We start from the raw sequence: 22,778 nt of genomic DNA, 5'->3' as shown, positions 1-22,778 counted from the left end.
GTTTAAACAATCGTTTCAGTTACCTACTCTGCCAGAAAAATCCCTCACCAGGTATTGTTCCAGGCAGTCATCTCAATGGCCTTATGAATGAATGAGACAGTTGTTTTCAATTTTAGGTAACTAGGAGGGGGGACCTTATAACCAACAATTTTGATCCATTATTGCCTAAATATATCCCAATGTCTATCATTCACAAGACAATAATGACCTTACTGGTATAAATTCATTTATTTCAAATATATTCAAAAACCACACTGAAACACCTGAAAGAGAAATTGGGTAGGGGGGATAGAATTAAACTGTGAAATGCTGCCTAAAATTTGAGGACCAAAACTTTTGTAATCTATTATGAATGAGAGCATTAATGAACAGGTATTCTCATTCTTCGAACATTTAGTAATAATATGCAGACTTAACACTTGATTACTAAACGCTCTTTGTGCTCCATGGAATAAAGATGTCATATTAAAATGAATAAGACTATGGTTAAGTTTCTACAGGGAGGTTAAAAAAAATCTATTATGTTCCAATATACTGCCAGTATGCCGAATATACTTAAATTATGCAAAAGTATTCAACTTTTTAAATTTATTTTCTAAGTAGGAATATGTATTTGCAATCCAACAATCACCTCAAAAACGACTGCTCTCTTGAGAAACAAATTTAGTGTGCCTTAAAAAATGTACATCTTCAGTACAACTAGAAGTTTTTATTATTATTTTAATTTCCCTGATCTGACTGACATACACACAATAGTAACATGTTAGTAAGTATCTTACTATTATGTGAACGATAGACTCACTCTGTTTTCCTACTGATTGCTTCCATCAAAGGAATATGGAGCAGAAGAGGTTGAGAGGGTAAATTCCCAATTGAAAAAAAGGACATTTAAAACTCAGAGACACTTGCAGAGAACCTGTGAAATTCATACACACAAAAAATCATCTTAGGTTCCTCTACCTGTGTTTTGTAAAACATGCATTTTTTTTTTTAATTTGGGGGATCATTTCTGAATGATTTGTTAACTTGTCAAAGTCACAATTCAAAGTGGATTTAATCTACTAGTTTATTTATTCATTGATTTATGATTTATATCCCACCTAATCCCTAAAAGTTGAGGTGGTTATGAACTATTAATTAGTAGTTAATATTTATAGGTTTGATAGTATGTTCTAGTAGACCATTGTTTTATCCACTAATTACTTAGTAGAGCGTATATTAGTCTAAATAGCTCTTATATTACTGTGTAATAAATGTGCTTTTAGCAGCAAAAATCTAAATCCAGAAGTGGGAGATCATTACAGAGAACAGTGCAAGAGCAGCCCAGATGTACACCAGCAACTCCAGGAGAGCAGATGAGTAATGGATACTTCAAGCCATGTCAGCAACAGAATCTGTGGAAGAACTCTGGACAAGCGAAGATACCAGATATTGGTGACCTGGGAGGATTTAGGAAGCAGTAAGGAAAAGTGAACCTCGAAAAAAATCTAAGCTATGTGGCACGTTACACGTGAGAGAGGAAAAAATATTACCACCAATAACAAAAAGACAGCATTTGAAAATACGAAAGCAAACAGAAGGAGTAACAACGTTTCTAGTAGAGGGAAAGGAAAAAATTGTACCATATCAAATTAGGCATGCAGCCTGAGGAAGATGTTAAAGGACATTTCCTCAGAGACAAAACACAGATAAAGGGAAAGAACGGAGAATTAAAATGCAGAGTTGTCAGGAACTGGAAAGTCAGCTTAGAGGACACAGTGAAAGCAGTAAAGGAAACGGCCTTGAGGGGAGGATGCACCAATCCTGCAAAGCCTTTGCAATTGCCTTCAATTTTAATGGAGGCTGTGTGCACATATTCTCTGAAGAGAACCCACCCAACGGTTTCTGATTTTCTACTCACACATTGCTTGGAAAGAGACAAGCTGTCGAAAAACCATAAAGAACCAATTTAAGAAATAAATTGAAGCTTTCATCTCATCAAAGATGTGTGATTAGAAAAATAAATCATATAGCTCTTTCAAATTACAACCGTAAAAATAAAAAATACTATTATATACATCCTACTTGTATGTAATGAGATAGAGCCTATAAGATTGAGTTCTTGGTATTTATTTTTATTTCCATCTTGAACTTGAAGCTTTCAACAGACTTTTTGGAAGGGGAGACTGACAGTTTTCTTATTTATTCTAAGAATCTGTGAATGCATTTTATGTGCAGCAAAATGAAAGGCTAGGTAAGATAAAATGGAATGGTGTATACGCTGTTCTGGTTTAATAGTAATGACAATCATTAGGAACTACAGAGAAATAAAGTTAATTGGCATTTTTACCCGCAAAGAATAGGTATTCAAAGTACGAAAAAGAATTAGATCTCAAAACAGCAATTCCTGACACACAAGAACGGTACATCCCTGGGTCTTTGAAGTCCCATAAAAATGGTTCTCACCAACCTTCCGGTTCGCTGAAGTTCAGGTCCGCTATGGCCTCCATGGGGCTCTGCTTCCCCATGAGCTGCTGTTCCATTCGGTACAGAAGGAATCTTCCTCTTCTCCTGTGGGAAGTGTGTTTGTTTCAGTTTTTTTGTTCATTTGTTTTTTGTTTTCAATTTCCGGGGCTAGTTGTAAATAACAAAAGCAAAATGTTTCCTTTGAGGCAATATGCTGAGTGGCTAAGAACCCAGGCTCTGGTACTCCTTTGCTGCCAGACCTCTAGAAAGTTACCTAGCCTCCAAAGCTTCACAGCTATCAGTGTGGCTGAAAGAATTAAACGAGGTGATGGACATTTATTCTTCATTTTTTCAACTAATATTTACTGAGTGCCCAGTGTGTGTCATTTATTGTTATGGATGCTAGAGATGCAAAAGTGAGCAAGAAAAAGCATTCCATTAGTGGAGACAAACAATTAACCTATGATGTCAGGTAGAGATAGAGCTATGAAGAAAAATGAAATAAGAGAAGGGGACAGAGAGACTGGGGGTGGGGTAGGTTAGGGTGAGGGGGTATTAGTTACAGTGGTGTTGTTATATGCCTGGCATAGTTCAACTGTTCAATAAACATTAACTATTATCATTAACTAATTTTTAGGTGTGTTTTCCTCTTTGATTCTGGTTCATATCTTCCTACCCAAGGGCTGATTTATAACATGGTTCTTTCTGACTCAGAGATTCAAAAGACCATTCCAAAAGGAAGCTTCTAATTGAGCCACTGACAGATTAACTGAGGTTTATTTAAGTATTGTTTTCCCATAGGTTTATTCTGCCCACTTTTGTCAGTGACAGAGATTTAAAAAAAAAACAGTACCTATTGGTGATCTTAAAGCACAGTAAGGTGTTCAAAATTGCTTAAAAGAATAATAAAAATTTTTTAAAGTGGTGCAACTAAAAATTTTACTTGACTGCCATTCCAGAATAGTGTAAACATGTAAACATGAAGAATAAAAGCGAATTATCAAATGATCTCATGTACGATGGGACATTTAGACAAAATAGTACAGGTTTAAAACATGAGAAAAACTAGGTTTTGAAATGCACAAAATATAGGAAAGTTCATTGCTTAATATATTTTACAATTTCCCAGGCATATAAATAGATACAATGAATAGAAGTTAAAAGATTATAAAGAGAAAAAAAGAAGAAGGATGTGTTTCAAGTAATAAAGGCACTGCTTTTACAGGCAAATAATTAGCATACATTAGTAAAGGGCTTTAAGAATGGCCCTCAATACCCTCACTACCCTATAATCGCCTAGGGAAACATTTCTTAGCTTCCACAAGTCTCAGAAAGCAAGTGATATTATTTGGTCTTCTGGGAAATTATCCCTTACTGGATAGGTTAACTCATTGTTTTACAATGGAAAAGTCTAGGCACTGAAAAGGCAAAAGATAAATGCATGAAAGATATTAGCCATTATAAAGGATCTGTTTCCTCAAGGAGTGTTCCTTCAACTTACAGTAAGGAAAAAAGGTGTTTGAAAGAGTAGTGTGTATGAATAGTACTGATGAATATACTGAGAAAAATATATAAAAAATATTTTTTGTTCAGAAACACACATATTTTGATATCTTAAAACAAATCAATTGGTGAGTAGATATTTGACTACTTAAATTATGTAATTCATTAATTCAATCAACAAATACTTACTGAGAGTTAATTTGTGTCATATATTAGGCCTCACCACTATACATCAGTTAACCAATCAGGTCTGCTGGACTTACATTCTAATGGGTAAGACAAGCAATAAACAAATGAGTAAATTAATTCTATAATGTGTTAGAAAGATTAAAAGTGATGGAAAATTTTAAATTTAGAGCAGAGTAAAGAGGGGTTGAAGTGTGGGGTGGGTGGTTGGGGGGGAGGGTGTGGCAATTATAAGTAGAGTGATTGGGCAGGCTCAGTGAGAAAGTATGATTTGAGAAAAATTGAGGGAGTCAAGGGAATTAGCCATGAGGATAACTGGGGAATATCCAGGCCGAAAGAACAGCCAGCGGGACCATCTGAAGGCAAGAGAGGTGCTGCAGGATTTAAAGAGCAGGAGTAAGGTGACCAACATGGTTGGAGTAGAGCGAGCAAGGAAGACACTGGTGGGAGATGACCTCTGAGAGGTATAGGGAGGCCATTGTGTAGGTTTAATAGACCACAGTAAGTATTTGGCTTTTATTCTCAGTGAAATGAGGAGCTTGTGCAGGGTTTTAAGGAAAGTAGCATGATTTAAGTTGGAATCACTCTGGCTGCTGTGTTGAGAACAGATTCTGGGGGCCAAGTGTAGAAGAAGGAGACCAGTTAGGAGGCTGTTTCAGTAATCCAGGAGAAAGATGACGGTAAACTGAAAGAGTGGTGGCAGTAGCAATGGCAATAAATGGTATAATTCTAGATAAACATTGAAGGCAACACCAAGAGTATTTCCTAGCTGAATGGAAGTTAGGTAGAAGAGAAAAGAAGACACGTTTTTGGCTTGCTCAACTGTAAGTATAGGTACAGTTAGCACCTACCAAGATGAGAAGGGTCAGATGGAACAGAATTTGAGAAAAGATCAGTTTTGTACATACTTCAGGAAGCATTATATTGCCTTGGCTAATACAAATGTAAAGAAGTGTACAGGTACAGAAATGAAATAATCTACAATTCAGTTAAACTTTGGACATGCTAGGTTTTAGGTATCTATAAGAATCCAAGTGGAGACACTAGATAGGCATTTGAAAAAAAATAACTCTCAAGTTCAAGGTGAAAAATCAATTTGGGAGAGGATTTAAAGCTATAAGATTGAAAGTATTACCAAGAGAATGAGTATAGATAGAGGAGAGAAATCAGCAGAGTACTAGGTCTTGCATCACTTCAACATAAAGAAATAAGAGAGAAGATGAAGAACTACAAAAGGAGATTAGGAAGGAGTGGCCAGGGAGGTACCAGCAAAGCTAAGAGTGGTGTTTTGGAGCCAAACAAAGAAAAGGGTGTTATCAACTCTCAAATGCTGCTGATTGGTAGCCAAATAAATGCAGACTGAGACTTTACCATGCAGTTTTAGCATTGTAGAGATCTTTGGTGACTTTCACGTAAGCAATTTTCATGAAGTGATGGCGGCAAAATATTTATTGGAGCAGGTTTAAGAGAGAATTGGAGGAAAGGAATTGGAGGCAGATAGTATAGAGAACTCTTCTGTGGCATTTGGTTGCAGAGGGAAAAAAGAAATGGTTGAGTAGCTGGCAGTGGTAGCGGTATTGAGAGTTCGTTTTTTTCTTAAGATTTGCAAATTAACCATGTTGTATGCTGATAAAAATGATATAATACAGAACAAAAGAATTGATGATATAAGGAAAAAGAAGAGAATTGGAGTAATGTCTTGGAGTAGGTGTGAAGAGATGGGATCTAGTATCCAGGTAAAGGCCGACTTTGGCTACTTCATCAATACTACTATATGGGAAGGCAGAATATGTGGCGATAGATGCTGGCTGGTGGATAGGTGTGGCGGGGAGAGTCTGTGGAAGTTCTCCTGATCATTTCATATTTCTCAGGGAAGTAGAAAGCAAGTCAACATCTGACAGTGAAGACCAGAAAGGATTGCTGAAGATTTGAGGAGAGAAAACAGTGAAATGGCATCTAGAGGGAATGAATGGACTGAGGTAGTATGATGAACTTGCAACCTTGAGGGCCCACTTAAGATACATGGTCAAGAATTGTGTGAGATCAGTGCAATTATATGTTTTCCTTCAGCCACAGTCAGCTATGTCAATGCAGGTACAGACTACAGAGTTGAATTCACATACGGCTGTGGTTTTGACAGGCAAGTAAATGGCATAATTGAAAAGTAAAGTTCAAGGTATATTCAAGGGAGTGATTATAATGACTGTGACAAAGTTCTAATGGTATATTCAGGGTTATCAGTTGAGGTGACTGGTTATTCTTCACTTAAATGAGAGAAAAAAATATTTAAAATTCTGTTATTTACTCATTTCAAAAGAATAAAGACCATGGAAATGATCTCATGGTAGAAAGTGTTATTTGAATTAGTATGTCTGAAGTCAGAATGCTTAGTATATTTGAGTTGATTATGGTCCATTTAATAAAAGAAAAATAGTTTCATCGTATCTGTTATTCAATTACGACACACGTTAAAATATAAAGAAGCATAGAGCATATCTCTAATTCAAACTCATTATATAAAACCACGCTTTCTAATATGATAGGCACTAACTACATGCAGCTATTTAAATTTAAGTTAATTAAAATTGAATAGTCAGTTCCATAGTTGCAGTAGGCACATTCTAGAGCTCAATAGTGGCTTGGCCCATTAGACAGCATAGATCGGACACTTCTATTACTGAAGATAGTTCTATTGGACAAGCTGATTTGAATATCAGTACAGAGGGGTTAGGGCATCTGTTTAAGGGCATACAAATCAGTAATATTAATAGCAGAACCTGAGTGTCTTGATTCTTTTTTTTTTAATTAAAATTTATTGGGGTGACAATGGTTAGCAAAGTTACATAGATTTCAGGTGTACAGTTCTGTAATACATCATCTATATATCACATTGTGTATTTACCACACAGAGTCAGTTCTCCTTCCATCACCATTTATTTGATCCTGTTCACCCTCATCTATGTCTGTGACATTCTAACCAATAGGCAATGTTCCAGATACCAGCTGGGTGTCCTACAATTCAACTCAATTCTGACACTATCTACGTGGAGAGAGCATCAGATGCCACTGGTTGAGGGCTCAGTCCTGCAAGACTGCCTCTCCCCCACCCCACCCCCACTCAGAGGCCAGTTGCAAGCTCGGGTTGTCATTTGAACTTCTGACTGACTTGGGAATCAGAGCTGCCCAAGATGCCATCTTTGAGTTTCAGCTATTTTGTTAGAGCGGTTTATAGAACTCAGAGTTTACTTACTGGATCACTGGTTAATTATAAAAGGATGTAACTCAGGAACAGCCAGATGGAAGAGATGTATAGGGCAAGGTATGGGGAAAGGGCAAGGAGCATCCCTGTCCTCTCCGGATGCATGGCTCTCCCAAATCTCCTGTGCTCACCAACCTGGAAACTCTCAGAACCCTGTATTTTTGGGTTTTCATGGATGCTTCATTACATAGGCATGATTGATTAAACCATTGGCCATTGGTGATTGAACTCAATCTCCAGTCCCTCTGCTCTCCCTGGAGGTGGGAGAGTGGGACTGAAAGTTCCAACCCTCTAGTCACATGGTTGGCATCACATCCTTAGGTGAGTTCCAAAAGCTGCCTCATTAACATAACAAAAGACACATTTGTTGCTCTGGAATTTCTGGAAATTACTGGAAATTCCAAAGGTTTTAGGAGCTGTGTGCCAAAAACAGGACAAAGACCAAATATATGTTTCTTATTATAAATCACAATATCACTAGGTTATAATTCAAATCATTTGAATCTTTTTGATGGGTTATACTATTTTAGTACATGTATTTAAAAGACAACAAAATGATGGAATTATAACAGTATTTTCAAATACACATACCTGGGAAGGAACATTTTTTGGAGGCTCTATTCTAATGCTTGGATCCCATTCTCCAGGAGGGAGAACAGTAACCTGATCCAGAAATTCATCAATTCCTGATACCAAGTCATTACGATCTTTAGCTTTGTACGCAACATCATGAAATACCTATGGAAGGAAAAGAAATACCAAGTATAGATTTAAAAAACAATTATAAATACTTAATGTGTTCAGTGTTTTCATTTTCTACTTATCTCACATGTGTTAATAATAATTTGAAGAAACAGGCAACTCTAAAGACATTTTTAATGTAAAATATCATAGAGTTTATTTTATGAATGCACACAGATATATTTTTTGCTTAGAATACTGAAATGAATGTTGAAATTTCTGGAGGTAAGAGTAAGGAAAAGGGAAAGGAGGATGAAAGGAATCTCATTAAACTAGAATTAACGGTTCAAGCTTGGCAAAGGTTATTTATATGCAGATGAATCAAATTTTCTGAAAGAAGCCCTTGCTTAAAAATAGAGAAAAAAATTTATAGAGTAAATTAGAAATTTTAGCAATATTTGTACCCTGGCATACATAAACTAATTTAAAAGGTTATTTTTGTTTCAATTTTTAAATAATAATGTTATAAATTAGTATTTTCTGGATATATATCATATCTATACAGTATAGAAAGCATATTTCCATTCAAACTACACACACACACACACACACACACACACACAGTGGTAGTTTTTTAAGCTATTGATGGACACCACCACAGGTCTTCTTCTAGACACATGCTAAGATTGCGTTTCTCGCCTTCCTTGATATTGGGGTTAATTGTGTTCTACCGTGTTTCCCCGAAAATAAGCCCCAGTTAAGATCGTCAGCCAGATGGACGCATTTAGTACATTATGACGATGTTCCCGAAGATGACATGACTGTGTTTGAATAAATGTGGATTGCTGTACATGAAAAAATAAGATGTCCCCAAAAATATGCCTTAATGTGCCTTTTGGAGCAAAATTTAACATAACACCAGGTCTTATTTTGGGAGAAACATGGTATTAGTAACAGAGTAAAATGATCGGTCTCTCTGACTCCATCTTATTCATCAAGCTGCCTTGTTCCCATGTTAATCATTACAAAAACAGCCCCTCCCATTTTCCCTTCCCTTGACAGAAACGAAGCCTGAACTCTGTCCTTTCTTAAAATGGATTAGATCTCTCATCTTCTGGGTTGAAGGCTTCTTTCTTGATCAATAAACTTTTCCTCACTCCAAAATCTGATGTTTTGAGTTTTGGCCTTTCAAAGCATAGGACATGTGGACTTTGGACGGGTATATATATATATGTCACTTTCAAATGGAAGTTATGGGCACTTCTGTGCGACTTATCACATAGCTTTCTGTCCGCCAGTGACGGATAAAACACAGATGGAGATGAGCTTCTATGGGCCAGGGCACTTGAGAGACTGTAATTATCAAGGCCTCTCTTCCAGCATATAACGGACACACAACATGATAGAAATAAATCTTTGTTGTTTTAACCCAATGAGATTTTAGTTGGTTATTCCTGCAGCAAACCTAATCTCTCCTAATTTACAGAGGAATGGTATATGCAATACAATAAGTGGGCAAAGTAAAAATAAAAATGAATGGGAAAAATTAATTTACACTAAATATAATATAAATAATTCTTTTTTATTTGTATTTCGCATAGTATGAAATGGAACAGATAAATATTTGAGGTTTGGGATTACTGTATTATTCTTTACGCTAATCTATATTACAGTAACCAAATACACCAAAATGTATAGGAAAATTGTGTTTTCAAATATTCTATTTTATTTTTAGAACATTTGTTTCAGTTTCTGGTTTGATACTCAATCTAAACTGCTGATGAAGTGATAATTATTGTTTTCAAAGGTTTTTTTCTTTACCTTCCAACTAAGAACATTTCATTAAAAAATCATTGGGATGATATACAGTCTTTACTTAGGATAATATGAATACATCAAAGACATATTTTAATGGTTTAGTTGTAGTTTGACAAAGAGAACTTTTAAATATTGCAAGCACAGCACAGATTTCTTTGCCATAAACCACTGCGTTCTAGAGATCTTTACTTGGCCATGAGACCTTATCTGAACATTTAAAAATTACAAATATTCTTAATTCCAATGAGAGTTTAGAATTAACTTATTCCCTGACAATAACAACTCTTGAAATCTTTCTTGATTTGATCTTATTTCATTTAAAAAATCGCTTCAAGAGATCAAATGATCCTATGCCTGCTTTAGATAAATGAATGTCTAAATTCGTCCAAAATAGCTGATTCCCCATTATTTTAAAGCTCCTCAAAGATATAGGAGCTTTGTTTGATTTTAAAATAAAAATTTTATTTACTATTGATTTCCTATCACCAATTTCCCCAATAACTTAATTCTTTAAATTGCCTTTCCCCTTCTCTTTGTTTAGCTAAACTTAACATTCTGATTTCAATATACACCTAACTTCTAGAGGTTTCCCTGACCCTCTCTCAAATAAGATTAGACATCTTGTTAATACACCCCTAACACCTAGTCCTTTTTTTATAGCTTTCACTGTAATTATAATTATTTGTTACAATTATTAATTATATAATTAGTTGTGCATTGCCTTTTTCCTGCTAAAACATGAGTTCTGAACTTTCATTTGATAAATATTTATTAAGCTATTTGTGTACTAGGGATAGAGCACTGAACAAGACCAACAAAAATCCATTCCCTCACAGACCTTCATTTTAGTGGGAGGGAAGAGATGGAAAAAAAACAATATAAACAAATATTTTGTTGGGTGGTGGAAAATGTATGGGGGAAAATAAAGCAGGGAGGAGGAATCAGAGTAAAACTGGGGTGCTGCAATTTTAAACAGGGTAATTAAGGAAGCCCTCAATGAGTAGACATTTCAGCAAAAACCCGAAGGAGTTGAAGATGCAGCTATGCAGCTATCAGAAGCAAGAGCTTTCCAGGAAGAGGGAAGAGTCGGTGCAAAGATTCTCAGGTGAGAGAATGCCTGTCATATCTGAGAAGTAGCAAGGAGGCCAGCTCCTTAGGGAGCAGTGAGCTAGAGGGGGAGGAACCGGAGATGAGGTCTGAGAGGTAAGGTAGAAGAGGCAGAAGGACATCTTGTAAGACTTTGTACACTATCATAAGAACTTGGATGTTTACGCTGAATGAGATGGAAAGCCATTAGAGTGTCTGGAGCAAAAGAGTGATTGCTGTAGCTGTAATGTGGAGAACAGGATGAATGGTGCAAAGGCAGAGAGAACAAGCGAGAGTCTATTACAATGATAGGGTAATAATGGTGGGATGGACCAGGTGATGTGTGAAAGCCAGGTGATAACAGTTCAGAAAGTGAGAAGTAGTAGGATTCTGGAAATATTATCAAAGGAAGATTTACTGACAGATTGGATTTGGGTGTGAAAGAAATAGTCAAGGATAAATTCAGTGCTTTCCCATGAAGCCAGTGACATGTCTTTAATTTCAACCACCTTATCGTCAGTATATAGTAGACAATGAATATATGTATATTTATTACAATAACATCATGAAATACATAGTATTAATATCATTTCCAGTTTGAAAATGAGGAAACTGAGGCAGAGAGAGTTGAGGTGAACTTGTCTGAGATCACGTAACTAGAAAGAGCCTTTCTCTCCTTCCTTCCTTCCTTCCTTCCTTCCTTCCTTCCTTCCTTCCTTCCTTCCTTCCCTCCCTTCTCTCTTCCTCCTTTCCTTTCTTTCTCCTTTTGAAAAGATAGGAAATTTAGATCATCTTTGTAAGATGACAGAAATTATATACTAGGGAAGGAGAAACTGATAATGCAGGAGCCAGAGTGGATAATTAAGTAGCAAAGTTCTCATCAATGCAGTGAATGGGAAGAAGGAAGGATCCAGAAAAGAAGTCTGAGGAAAAGCATCAGTGAATTCGTGTGTGTGTGTGTGGGGGGGGGGGGGGGGGGGGGGAGGGGAAGGGCAGCAAATGTGTTTACTTTTTTACTTCAAGCCTGCTTTTACTACTTTTAGACCTTTGTTCTATATACTTCTTAGGATAAGCTTATCAAGCTTCTTGATAAATCCTGGTGGGATTTTCACAGGAATTGCATTGATTTCTCTCACCATCATTGGTCTCTCTGCTTTTGCTCTTACTCCTGTAAAAGGGCCAAGCCCAGCAGTTCTTTTAAAATGTAGGATAAATCATTTCATTTCTCTACTCAAAACCTTCCATTTACATTCCAACCCAAAGTCCTTACATACCCTACACAGACCGGCGGCTCACCTCCCTGACCTCATTGCCTACTGCTCTCTCCCCTGCTCCCTCCTGCCCAGCCATGTTGCCCTCCTTACTGTGCCACAGATATTCCTGGCACACTCCAGTCTCAAAGTATTTGCCTTTGTTTATCTTCCTGCTTGGAAAGCTCTTCCCTCAGATATCTAAATAGCCTGTTCCCTCTCCTCCTTTAGGTTCTTTGATAAAACATCTACTCAGTAAGGCCTTCCCTGACCACCTTATTTTTACTTGCAACTCTCTCCATCCCATCCTCTCTCCCTTCTCTGATTTTGAGGTTTCCTCTATAGCACTTATTACCATATATCATATATTTTACTTATTTATATGTTAGTCTGTCTTTCCACTAGAGTATTAGCTCAATAAAGAAAAAAAAGGCCTTTGTCCATATTGTTCACTGATATACCCTCAGCAACTGCAAGAGTGCCTGATAAATAGTTCACATTCAATAAATACTTATTGAATCAATTAATGAAGAACACAATGAGGGAGGGATCTGTCCTACTAGAGACCAAGACTCATTATAGTAAAGCGACTATAATTAGGATAGAGATGGCACAGATGGATAATTGTTTTTAAATGCAGGCATTGCTAACCATCGAATGAATAATCGACAAATCAATAAATGGTACTAAGTCAAGTGATTGTTTATGTAGAACTGAAATTGGATGTCTACCCATCTCCTACACAAAATGCAGTTCTGGGTATATTAAAATTTTAAATATGAGAGATAAAGTATAAATCTCATTGAACATAATACAGAAGGATATATTTATGGCCTCAGTGTAAGCAGTACTACAAATCTCAAAGGTTTGGTGTCAAAATAAAGCACACAACTACTTTGAACTGTTCTTCATGGGAAAAAAAAGAAGGAAGAGGGTTCAATAATGTCAAATGCCAATGAGAGAGCACCTGAGACCATTTGTAAGTGTGACCTTACTGAACACAGGATACACCATTTGTAAATGGTGACCTCACTGAAAGCAGTTTCAGTAGAGTGGTAGTGACAAAAATCAGATTGTAATGCTAGGAGATGAATGAAGCTAAGATATTCAGGGCCAACTAGAAACTACTCCTTCAAAGCTCTTGAGATTCAGATTCAATCAATTCTTCTTCAGTGGTAGATGCTATGTTAAGCAGTAAGAGATTTTATTTTATGAATGTGAAAAACCTGAACATTAATTTTATATGTATTTCTTAAGTAGCTACCAAATATAGGGCATGGTTGCTGACTGAACAGAAAGAGTCACTGTTGACTTAAGATCTCGGTGACAGAGACAGAAAATAGTTGGCTCAAAAATCCAGAACCAAAAATAAAAACCACTCTTCTTAGTCATTTTCTTTGTTTTTTCCTTTGTTGTCATAAAACTAAGTTATTGGTTTTATTATTGTTATATTTAAAAGAATTCGTAAATACATATTTTTTTAAATTCTCAGTTTTAAGTTCTATTAATGATAAATAGTGGCATACTATCAACATAAATGAAGCTGTTTGGAGTGTTTAATAATTTTCAAGAATGTGAGGAGATTAATACATTGCTAGTAGAGCTAATAAGCAAAAGCCATATGATTTATCTCTAGTAGTGTTCAACAGAAAATAAAATAATGATTGGATTGATTCAAGATAAGGTATTGCTAAAATGAAGCACACATTCAGTTATTCATTCATTTTAAAAAAAAAAAACTTATTAAACCCTGACTGAGGGCCAGACACTATTCTAATTCTGAAGATACAAAAGAAAAAGACAGGAGTTCCCAGTTCAGGGAGGAAGCACAAATAGAGCTCAGTCAACAAATATTTATTTGAGCACCTGACAAAATCAGGGCACTAAAATGAAGTGGTGACCGCTCTCATGTAATTTAAAATTTGGTAATCTAATTCATCATTTCCTTAATTAAATTAAATTTTATGAACCAACGTATTACATTTTGTTCTTAATCAGTACAATTACCCAATAGCACTCAAAGCAATTAGATAAGAAAAAACAATTTTTCCACTTCTGCTTTGAAAATAAAAAATGATTTTCTTTTAAAAGTATTTAAACATTTTTTCGATAATCAATGAATATGCTATTATAATTAGAATATCTTATTATAATTTACAGCACTCATCTTTTGGGTAACTTTCTGAGTTTCTGCTTCTCTATCCCTCTGTTCTCAGAGAGTTACAAATTGCCCTAAAGCTAAGCTCTAAAATTTCAGGTCTAAACAATTCATGTTTGAGCCTTCATTAGATGGCTCATTAATCAAGGAAAAAGATGGACATCGCTTCTCTACTCTGATTCTAAATTTAAAAATTTTAAAATACAAATGTTTCTCTGCTGTTCTATGTCCACTTGATTAGTTTAAAAAAATAAATAAAAAGCCTTTGGAATTGACATCTTTCTGTGAGAAAATCTTGACTCCTAATAGGAGAAGGAGAGGTTTTGGAAGAAAGGTACCTTGAGTGTGTATGCACTTCCCATGATACAATATGCTCCTCTCACCATATAACATGTCCCATGCCATAGAGATATCTTAATGTAGTGTTCTGATGTTAGATGTGGAAACATAACATGAAACATATGTGCACATGAAAGTGACAGTATTTAAACTGTAGAATAGAAATCAGTGTCTTTTTTATTTATTTATTTATTTTTGCCATACTGTGGAACCACTATAAACAAAGATACTATGAGTATTATCTCAAAAAGAGTTCTACTAAAGCAAGTTTTGGGGCCTCATGAAGCCCTTTTTATCACCCTCCTGTCTTCTCCCAGATTCCATCAATGAAGTGTTAGTCATTGCAGTGGATGGAATAGTGTCCTCTCAAAACATACATCCATCTGAACCTCAGAACGTGACTTTACTTGAAATAAAGATCTTTGCAGATGCAATCAACATAAGGTCATCCTGGATTAGGGAGGGCTCTAAATGCAATGATGGATGTCTGTATGAGACAGAAACATAGATGGCACACAGAGACACAAGGGAGAAGGCCATGTGAAGATGGAGGCAGAGATTAGAATTTTGCTGCCATGAGCCAAGAAACACCATGAGCCACCCGAAGTTAGAGAGACAAGGAGAGGCTCTCCCCTAGAGCCTTCAGAGAAAGGCGGCCCTGCTGACACCTTTACTTTAGACTTCTGGCTGCCCAAAATAGGAGAAAATACATTGCTCTTGTTTTTATCACCTAGTTTGTGTAATTTTTTTATGGCAGTTGTAGGAAGCTAATACACTCATTAAGTTAGTTCTTTCTGAAACTGATGAAAAAAAATGTTTTTCTCTAGCTTTTGGTTTCCTATGTATAAAGATCAATAACTAATTGATATAAAACTATAAAACATAATTAATTATAATACATATAATAAAATAATTTCTATCAAACCCCAAACACAAGTTCAAATTTTCAGATTTCATAATCCTAGTAAAAGTTATATGTAATATTAATTCACTCTTTTTTACAGATTTTAAAGTACCTAAAGCCATGTATTTCAGTAAATACATCATTAAATTATTTAGATGAGATTCTAAAAATGTATAATCTCATTTTTTATTTACTACTGAATTTTGAATTTATGTTCCTTCTGTGATCTTTGCATCTGCTCTTCTTTAATAATAATAATAAAACAATAAAAACAAATAATAACAATAAAACAATAAAAACAACAATAACATAAGGTATTGGAGAATACAAAAACCAGTTAAATAATACTATTTTTTACATTCTTATTTTTATGACCTTACATTTTTGAGATATACACCTCATTGAGAAGCTGATGAGAGCTTTTTTCAGCTCAAAAAAAATCTACATACAAATTTTTTAGATTAAAAAATTGGTGCTGTATCAGGGAGATCACAGGCCCCTTGAAATCCATCTACAGCTTTTCTAATGGTTCAAAGACCACCAGATTAAGAACTACTTACAGGCCATTGTAACGAGAGTTGATAGATGTTGCATGGATTTTAGTCTCATGTATACTATTCAGATAAACTGCCATTGTTTTTTCTTGACACCTTAAAATTATTTTGCCCAACTCTCCATGATTGCATGCAACTCTGAACATACTGTACTCTTCAAGTGGGTAAATTATGTGACATATGACTTATATCTAAATAAAGTTGTTAAAAATGTTTCCAAAAAGTTATTTTGCTCAAATGAGATTTGTAATAATATTAATAATGGTGCTCACTTTGGCAGCACATAAAAGAATAATATTAATAAATATATTCTAACTGTCACTAAATAATGAATTTTTTTAGAATATGAGGTTTTAAAACATATTCATATGTGTCAATTTATTATCCCTTTTGAACAAATTTTTGCAAGGAAGTTTTCTACTGGAAACATAGAAAGGGGATTCAATACGGAGAAAACTGATTCACAGTAAATTGTCATGAATACAGGAACACCAAAAGTTACATGTACTTAGTAGGGAAAATGTTCCCAATGAACTTGAATAAATACCTCATCTGTCATTAGGGTTGCAATTGATCTGCCAATCTCATGGTACTGCTGACCCTTTCCCAGGGGTCCCAGAAGAATGAACAAAAATCTGTAATTAAGAAGAAAATAAAACACGAATGTTTCATGGTAGCATATAAAAAATAGTTTTAGTAGTACAGAATCACTCATCTCAAAGGAATTACTCAAATGGGGATTTTGATGCAAAATCCTTTTTTCAGTTTATTATTATTTTGAAACATTTTATAATGATTGACTCTTATGCTTAACGTTTTTAAGCACTGGGAATCTGTGGTTATTTTTTATCTCAGTGTTTCCCCCATTTTGTTACCTGTAGAGCCTACACAGTTGTTACTGAGAATTTTAAGGATTCTATAATTCTTAGTGGAATAAGGTGAGAAAATTAAAACCGGATTAAACCATTCTAAATTGTAAGAAAGAGAATTCATTAACATGCAAATTGTAGAACTAGGTCGAAAGCGGAAAAGATAATACAGTTGTATAAACAAAGAAAGAACACATGGTCAAAAAAATCTAAGGTGTATGTAAATTTTACATTTACTAGAAAAAAGATTCTCAGGAATCAAAGACCAGTTAGGCACAAAAATAAATAAATAAATAAATAAATAAATAAATAAATAAATAAATAAAGGAGTTAATGATCTATTAATTCCAATGCTAGAGGAATAAAAGTACCAGCTGCATTGTGATACTCCATCTAAATTAGGTTGAAAGTCCAGCAAACTCATCATCACAACTGGAGTTTTTGAAGAAATCAATACGTGTTCTAACTTTACTGGACTGGTAATTGTCCTGTCTCTGAAAATGTCAGTGTTGCAGGGAAATTGTGAAAATTTAAAAACGGCTCATATCCTATAATATAATTCAGTGGTATTAATTTGTTAAATGGTTTCTGCTCTTAGGCATGAAGACTAATGGCCTTGTAAGATATACTAAAATGGGTACTATAATTCTACCCTTCATTTAGTTATAAGCTTTAGAGAATGTACGTGTTTTTACATGAAGCATATATTACACAGTCTTCTAGGGTCTCATATTAATTTTTTGCGTCAGTTGTAACTAAATCCTAGTCAATTTTTACTATACAGAAATGTCCACTATACATTTAAAACAGGAACAATTTCATGTGGTAGCGGATACTTTATCACCTATAATACTTTTAAGAAATTTCTTGACCTATGTACATCTTGCTATTTTTCAGGTTTCTATTGCATGGGCTATTTATAAAGTCCTGAAAGATTATTTTCTGACATTTTTACTATGTTGTGCTGTTATATTCATGGTGTGCCGTTTTGTCCTCCAAGAAAGAATAATTAGGAACCTTGAATGGCTTTCTGTATTCTATTTATCTAACTAATCTTCTTCTATTTTTCACCTTTCTTAACTAGTCCAGTCTTTTTCATCTCTCCTTGGCTCTACTGTGCCCCTAATTTTTCCTCCATTGTTCTCTACACATATTTTGCTGTCAGTATGAATCGAGGTCACCTAAACCTTGACAGTTTTCAAAGTGAGGGTGTATTACCCCATTACAGCTTTTCTCCACTCCTGGGAATTTTTCTTTTCTTTCCTTTGAAATACAGGAACTATCATGGGCACAAATAGCCATCATTTACTCAAGAGTTCATCAGACACCTTCTTAAATGGTGGAATAACAATATACTGCTTAGAAGACTGAAAAGGAATTTTAAACTACTAAAATAATACCTCTACAATGAGTAAGCTTGACATCTTAAATCTGAATCCCAAATTCCCAGAAACTCTGAATAGGTTACAGATTGTGTATGGAAAAACACAGCTTTAATCAAATACAGTCAGATGCCACTTTAATGAGCTCAGTTCATCATTCCCCTTTTTAAATAAAAGTTGGTATGTATCAGAAGCCTCATTAGCTTTCCAAAAGGATGAACTTCTTTTCTGTAAGCTGAATGATAACAGAGTTCCTGACTCAAACCATAGATCCAGGCATAGGTACTCAAACACTGAATCCCATTCCAGTTAGCTAAGCTCTTACAAAATGAGGCCTCTCCTGACTAAACTATTCCATATTTGGGAGATATCTTACCATAATTAAAGCACAGAGTGATGTAATCTGCTATGTTTTGAGTTAAGGACAAAGGTTCACAGAGAAAACATATTCTACAAATACAGATGCCATAACGCTTGAACTTTACATCATTTTAACTTGGCTCAGGCATTCCATGTTTGGAAGAGGCATCATACTAACAGCATCTGAAACAGTTAGAGCATCATACAAAGGGTACCAGTCATGTGGAAGATGGAGCCCCAGAGAGATATGTTTTGCTATAGAAATAGGATCAGAGTGAAAGGCTATCTTTACATAAGAACCACATTGGATGGAGGGAGACAGGAAGAAAACAAGGTTCCCTGGATGAATTGTTAGGAACCTAATGTACTGAAGTCCTTTGTCTTCTTCACATTTCTTACATGGACAGTCTTATATCTATAAAATAGAGACAAATTACAAACAACATAATTCAGTTTGTATTATCCCTAAGTTGTTCGTTTTTACACATAGTGAAATAAAAATGAAGTTCATGTAATCAAACTAAATTTGTACTTTTGATTTGGATTCAGCCACAGTACCATGATGCTACTACTAACGATTCTTCAGACTCTATGTAGGGGAGCTAGACTGTGCCTCGGATTAAAACAAGCAGTGCAATAAATGTGGGCTGGACTATCCTCATGACAGCACTTACACATACTTTGAAGGCCGACTCATTCAATCATAAGCCAAGCCTTGGAACCTGATCAATCTGGGTTTGACCACACTCATATACAGAATCCTCTCTTTAGCCCACAGTCTAATACAATCTTGAGGAAAGCCTAGCACTTCATCACTTCTTACCAAAATTATAAGAAAGAATTTATATGGTGATATAAACTGGAGTATTCAGAGATGAGGAGCATGCCTGAAAGAAAACATAAAAGTTTGAGCGGAAGAAGGAAAGAATAATTTTTAAAGCACTGTTTCCCCTCCTCCACAAACAAGAAGAAACAACAGTGTTGTGGATTAAACATTAGTTTCTAGAAAAAACTCTCTCAGAGTAAATTATATTGGCTCCTTGTGTTTTTTTCCACACACACACACAAAAAATATGGTTTAGGAAAAACACAAAAGATGCACTTAGGCTTTTTACCTGGTTGGGATTGGGACTTCAGCCAGTCCTTGCAGCAATACAGCTGGAGACAACCTGACAAATGCAACTACAGTTCGATCCAAGAACTCCAATTCCCCAACTAAGATATTTGAAGCTTCAGCACCTGGAGGAATCTTTTTCATAAAATGCAGATCAACCTGCGAGCATCACACAAGTAAAATAAGATAAATCAAAATTGGAAAAATTTGCTAAATCATATCCTAGGACAGTGCTTCACATATGGTAATTCAACAAATATAGTTTAAATAAGCTTTAAAAATAGTTAAACGTGTCATTTGCCCTTTAGAAATAACTTTTCTTCTTGTGTATTTTTTTTAATTTGTCATCAAAAAGCTGAATACTCTAGTTTCTCTATTCAATATATTTAAAGAAGCTTCTTCAGTATCAGCAATATCAAAATTTTCGGAGAGAAAAAAGCATATGCTCAATTAAATATACTTCAATCATAATTTAATTGGCATTTGCCAATAGATTTCAATATTTTACGCTACATTATCTTAATTTCGTGCACACTATATTTCAATTAATTAATACTCAAAATACGCCTATTTCAAAAATACATATAATCATGTTTCTCCTTACAATATGAATTATGACCTTAGTCCTCATCTTTATTCTAGTTGTTCTATATCCTTCACAATCTATACTTGGCCTGATCATTCTTCAATTTTAATTTCTCATCAGAGAATTTAGATATGGCAGAGTAAAGAAAACAAAAATAAAAGTATTAACATTTGGGGTGGCTGAAGAGCCATAGTTAACTTTCTGATATGAGATGTCTGTGATTGAAATGAATGCACACGAAATAAAATGATCGTTAACAAGAAGAAATGCTTAGAGTTAAGGGTGAAGTTTGAAAAAAATGAGTATAAACTGTTCAGGGTAAATATCAATATTTAAGCACAGGGTCTCAGTGAAAACCAAGCAGTGACTTTAAAGTAAATTTTACAAGGCCTACTTCTTGTTTCTAATTCATTTGAGTTGCTTTTTATGGAAATCTGTTTGTAGAAACAATAAGATTTATCTGCCCTAGTAATTGGTTTTATGCTCTTGTGTTGATGAAATGGAGGCCAAAGATCAAAGTGGGACTAGCCAAGACAGAGAGAGAAAGGAACTCTGTCAAAATAGGTGAGGCTGAGACGATTTTTTTAGGCCAGATAGTTCTTTTGATTATTTAATATACAATTCAAGTTTAATGATTTGAGAACATTTTTTCCAAGAAGTTAAAAATGAAAAAAAATAAAACTTTTAGGAGGAGTACCTTAGAAAGTCAATTGCCAGCCTCTAGGGACTACATTAAATACATTGCTTTCTGAAATCAAGACCTCAACACAGCTATTTAGAAGGTTTACAACTATTTAATTTTTCTGTAAAACAAGGGTGCCACAAAACTTAAAACCCATTATATGGAGGATACATTTTATCATAAGGATTCAACATAACAATAATTTGCAGTACTCCACTAAAAATATCAAATAGAACCATTGTTTTATTTTTAAGAAAAAAATGATTTAACAAAGTAAAACTTCCTATAAAAGTCGACAAATATTATAAATTCCAAAGTTTTTAACCTATAAATATACTCCCAAATATAAATTTTTAAACTCATAAAATTTATATATTGAGATATTATATGGTAAGTATTTTCTTTTTATAGAATCTAATCTTTTAATTTATAGACATGAAACTGTTTATTTACTTTTTTAATACAAGGTTAAATTTCATGAGAATTATTATCATGTTATTGTATTTATTTTTCTGGCTAGTTGATATGCACACATGGGAAATGCTTTCAATTACTTACGCTTTACAATTTCACTATAATGCATAAATTCTCAAGAAGGGAATAAAAGATAACCTCTACACTATTAGTCCTGTGAGAAAAATATAATAAATCTTCCTAAGTCTTTCAGAGTCTAAAAGAGTGAAAAATTAAGTTTTTCCCCCAATGGAAAATCAATTATTCAATGTTAATACACTAAAAAAAAATTTAAATAAGAAAATAGCTTTTTTAAGAAAAATCTATAATTGATAAGCAATATGAGTCACAGTGATAATACCTGTTATAACTTTAATAAGTTTAAATTCCACCTGGAAAACTTTCTATAAATTCATTTATCGTTTGACAAATACCATAGTCTTAATTATTGAAGTCTGTGCCTCAGGAAGGTGGCAATTATACAAATAACTGCTTTAAGATACAATTTAATTAAATCAAGGAGTACATTGTATGCTAAAATAGTTTTAATTTTATAAAAGGAAATATATGGTCCTTACACATGATTTTCTTTTTGCATTATATAATACGTAATATATCATTAATTGATATCTGTTATTTGGAAAAAAACATTAAATATACAGAATTAAATTTCAGGAGTAGCAAATTTATCTTTTGTTTTTAAATATAATAAATTATAGTTAAATAATATATATCTGGAGTAGCCATTATATTATACTCATTACATTATATTATTCTTGAAGTAGTTATATACTTGGTGGGTAATAGATTATGTAATTTATTACCTAATTATTATATTTACAATTATATTTATATTATTCCTGGGGTAGTCCTGTATTTTTGTTTTTGTGTCAATATACAATTCATAAAAAACCTTATTTGGCAATTTAACTACCTTTTAATATAACAAAAGATCACATGTAAGGACCACAGTTTAACCTTTTATAAAGTTACAAATACCTAAAAGGGCTCTGAAGAATTAGGTTGAATTATACCTCTAAGACAACCCTCAAGTAGACTCAAACACAGGAATGGACAAAGAAATACTGGAATTTTCTCTTCCTCTGAATAGGACCTTAAAGAAATCAAGCTATACTGTGATGGATCTGG

General features: G+C 34.3%; 1 protein-coding gene across 16 annotated transcripts in view; it reads right to left on the bottom strand.

The window, feature by feature from the left end:
• SLC4A10 (solute carrier family 4 member 10) overlaps positions 1-22,778 on the bottom strand; it is a 256,810-nt gene that overhangs the window by 70,013 nt on the left and 164,019 nt on the right. For all 16 annotated transcript variants that reach the window (XM_074337110.2, XM_019727291.3, XM_019727287.3 and 13 more), the window contains 4 exons: positions 19,910-20,067; positions 16,731-16,818; positions 7,985-8,131; positions 2,450-2,550 (listed from right to left, as the gene is read on the bottom strand). In XM_074337110.2, the coding sequence (XP_074193211.2) occupies positions 2,450-2,550; positions 7,985-8,131; positions 16,731-16,818; positions 19,910-20,067 (494 nt within the window). The remainder of the gene's footprint in view (positions 1-2,449; positions 2,551-7,984; positions 8,132-16,730; positions 16,819-19,909; positions 20,068-22,778) is intronic.

The sequence above is a fragment of the Rhinolophus sinicus genome, chromosome 17 (genome assembly GCF_057876585.1).
Source record: "Rhinolophus sinicus isolate RSI-liver-muscle chromosome 17, RSI-T2T, whole genome shotgun sequence".
NCBI classification, from domain to species: domain Eukaryota; kingdom Metazoa; phylum Chordata; class Mammalia; order Chiroptera; family Rhinolophidae; genus Rhinolophus; species Rhinolophus sinicus.
This window is presented reverse-complemented; position numbering and strand designations above follow the sequence as displayed.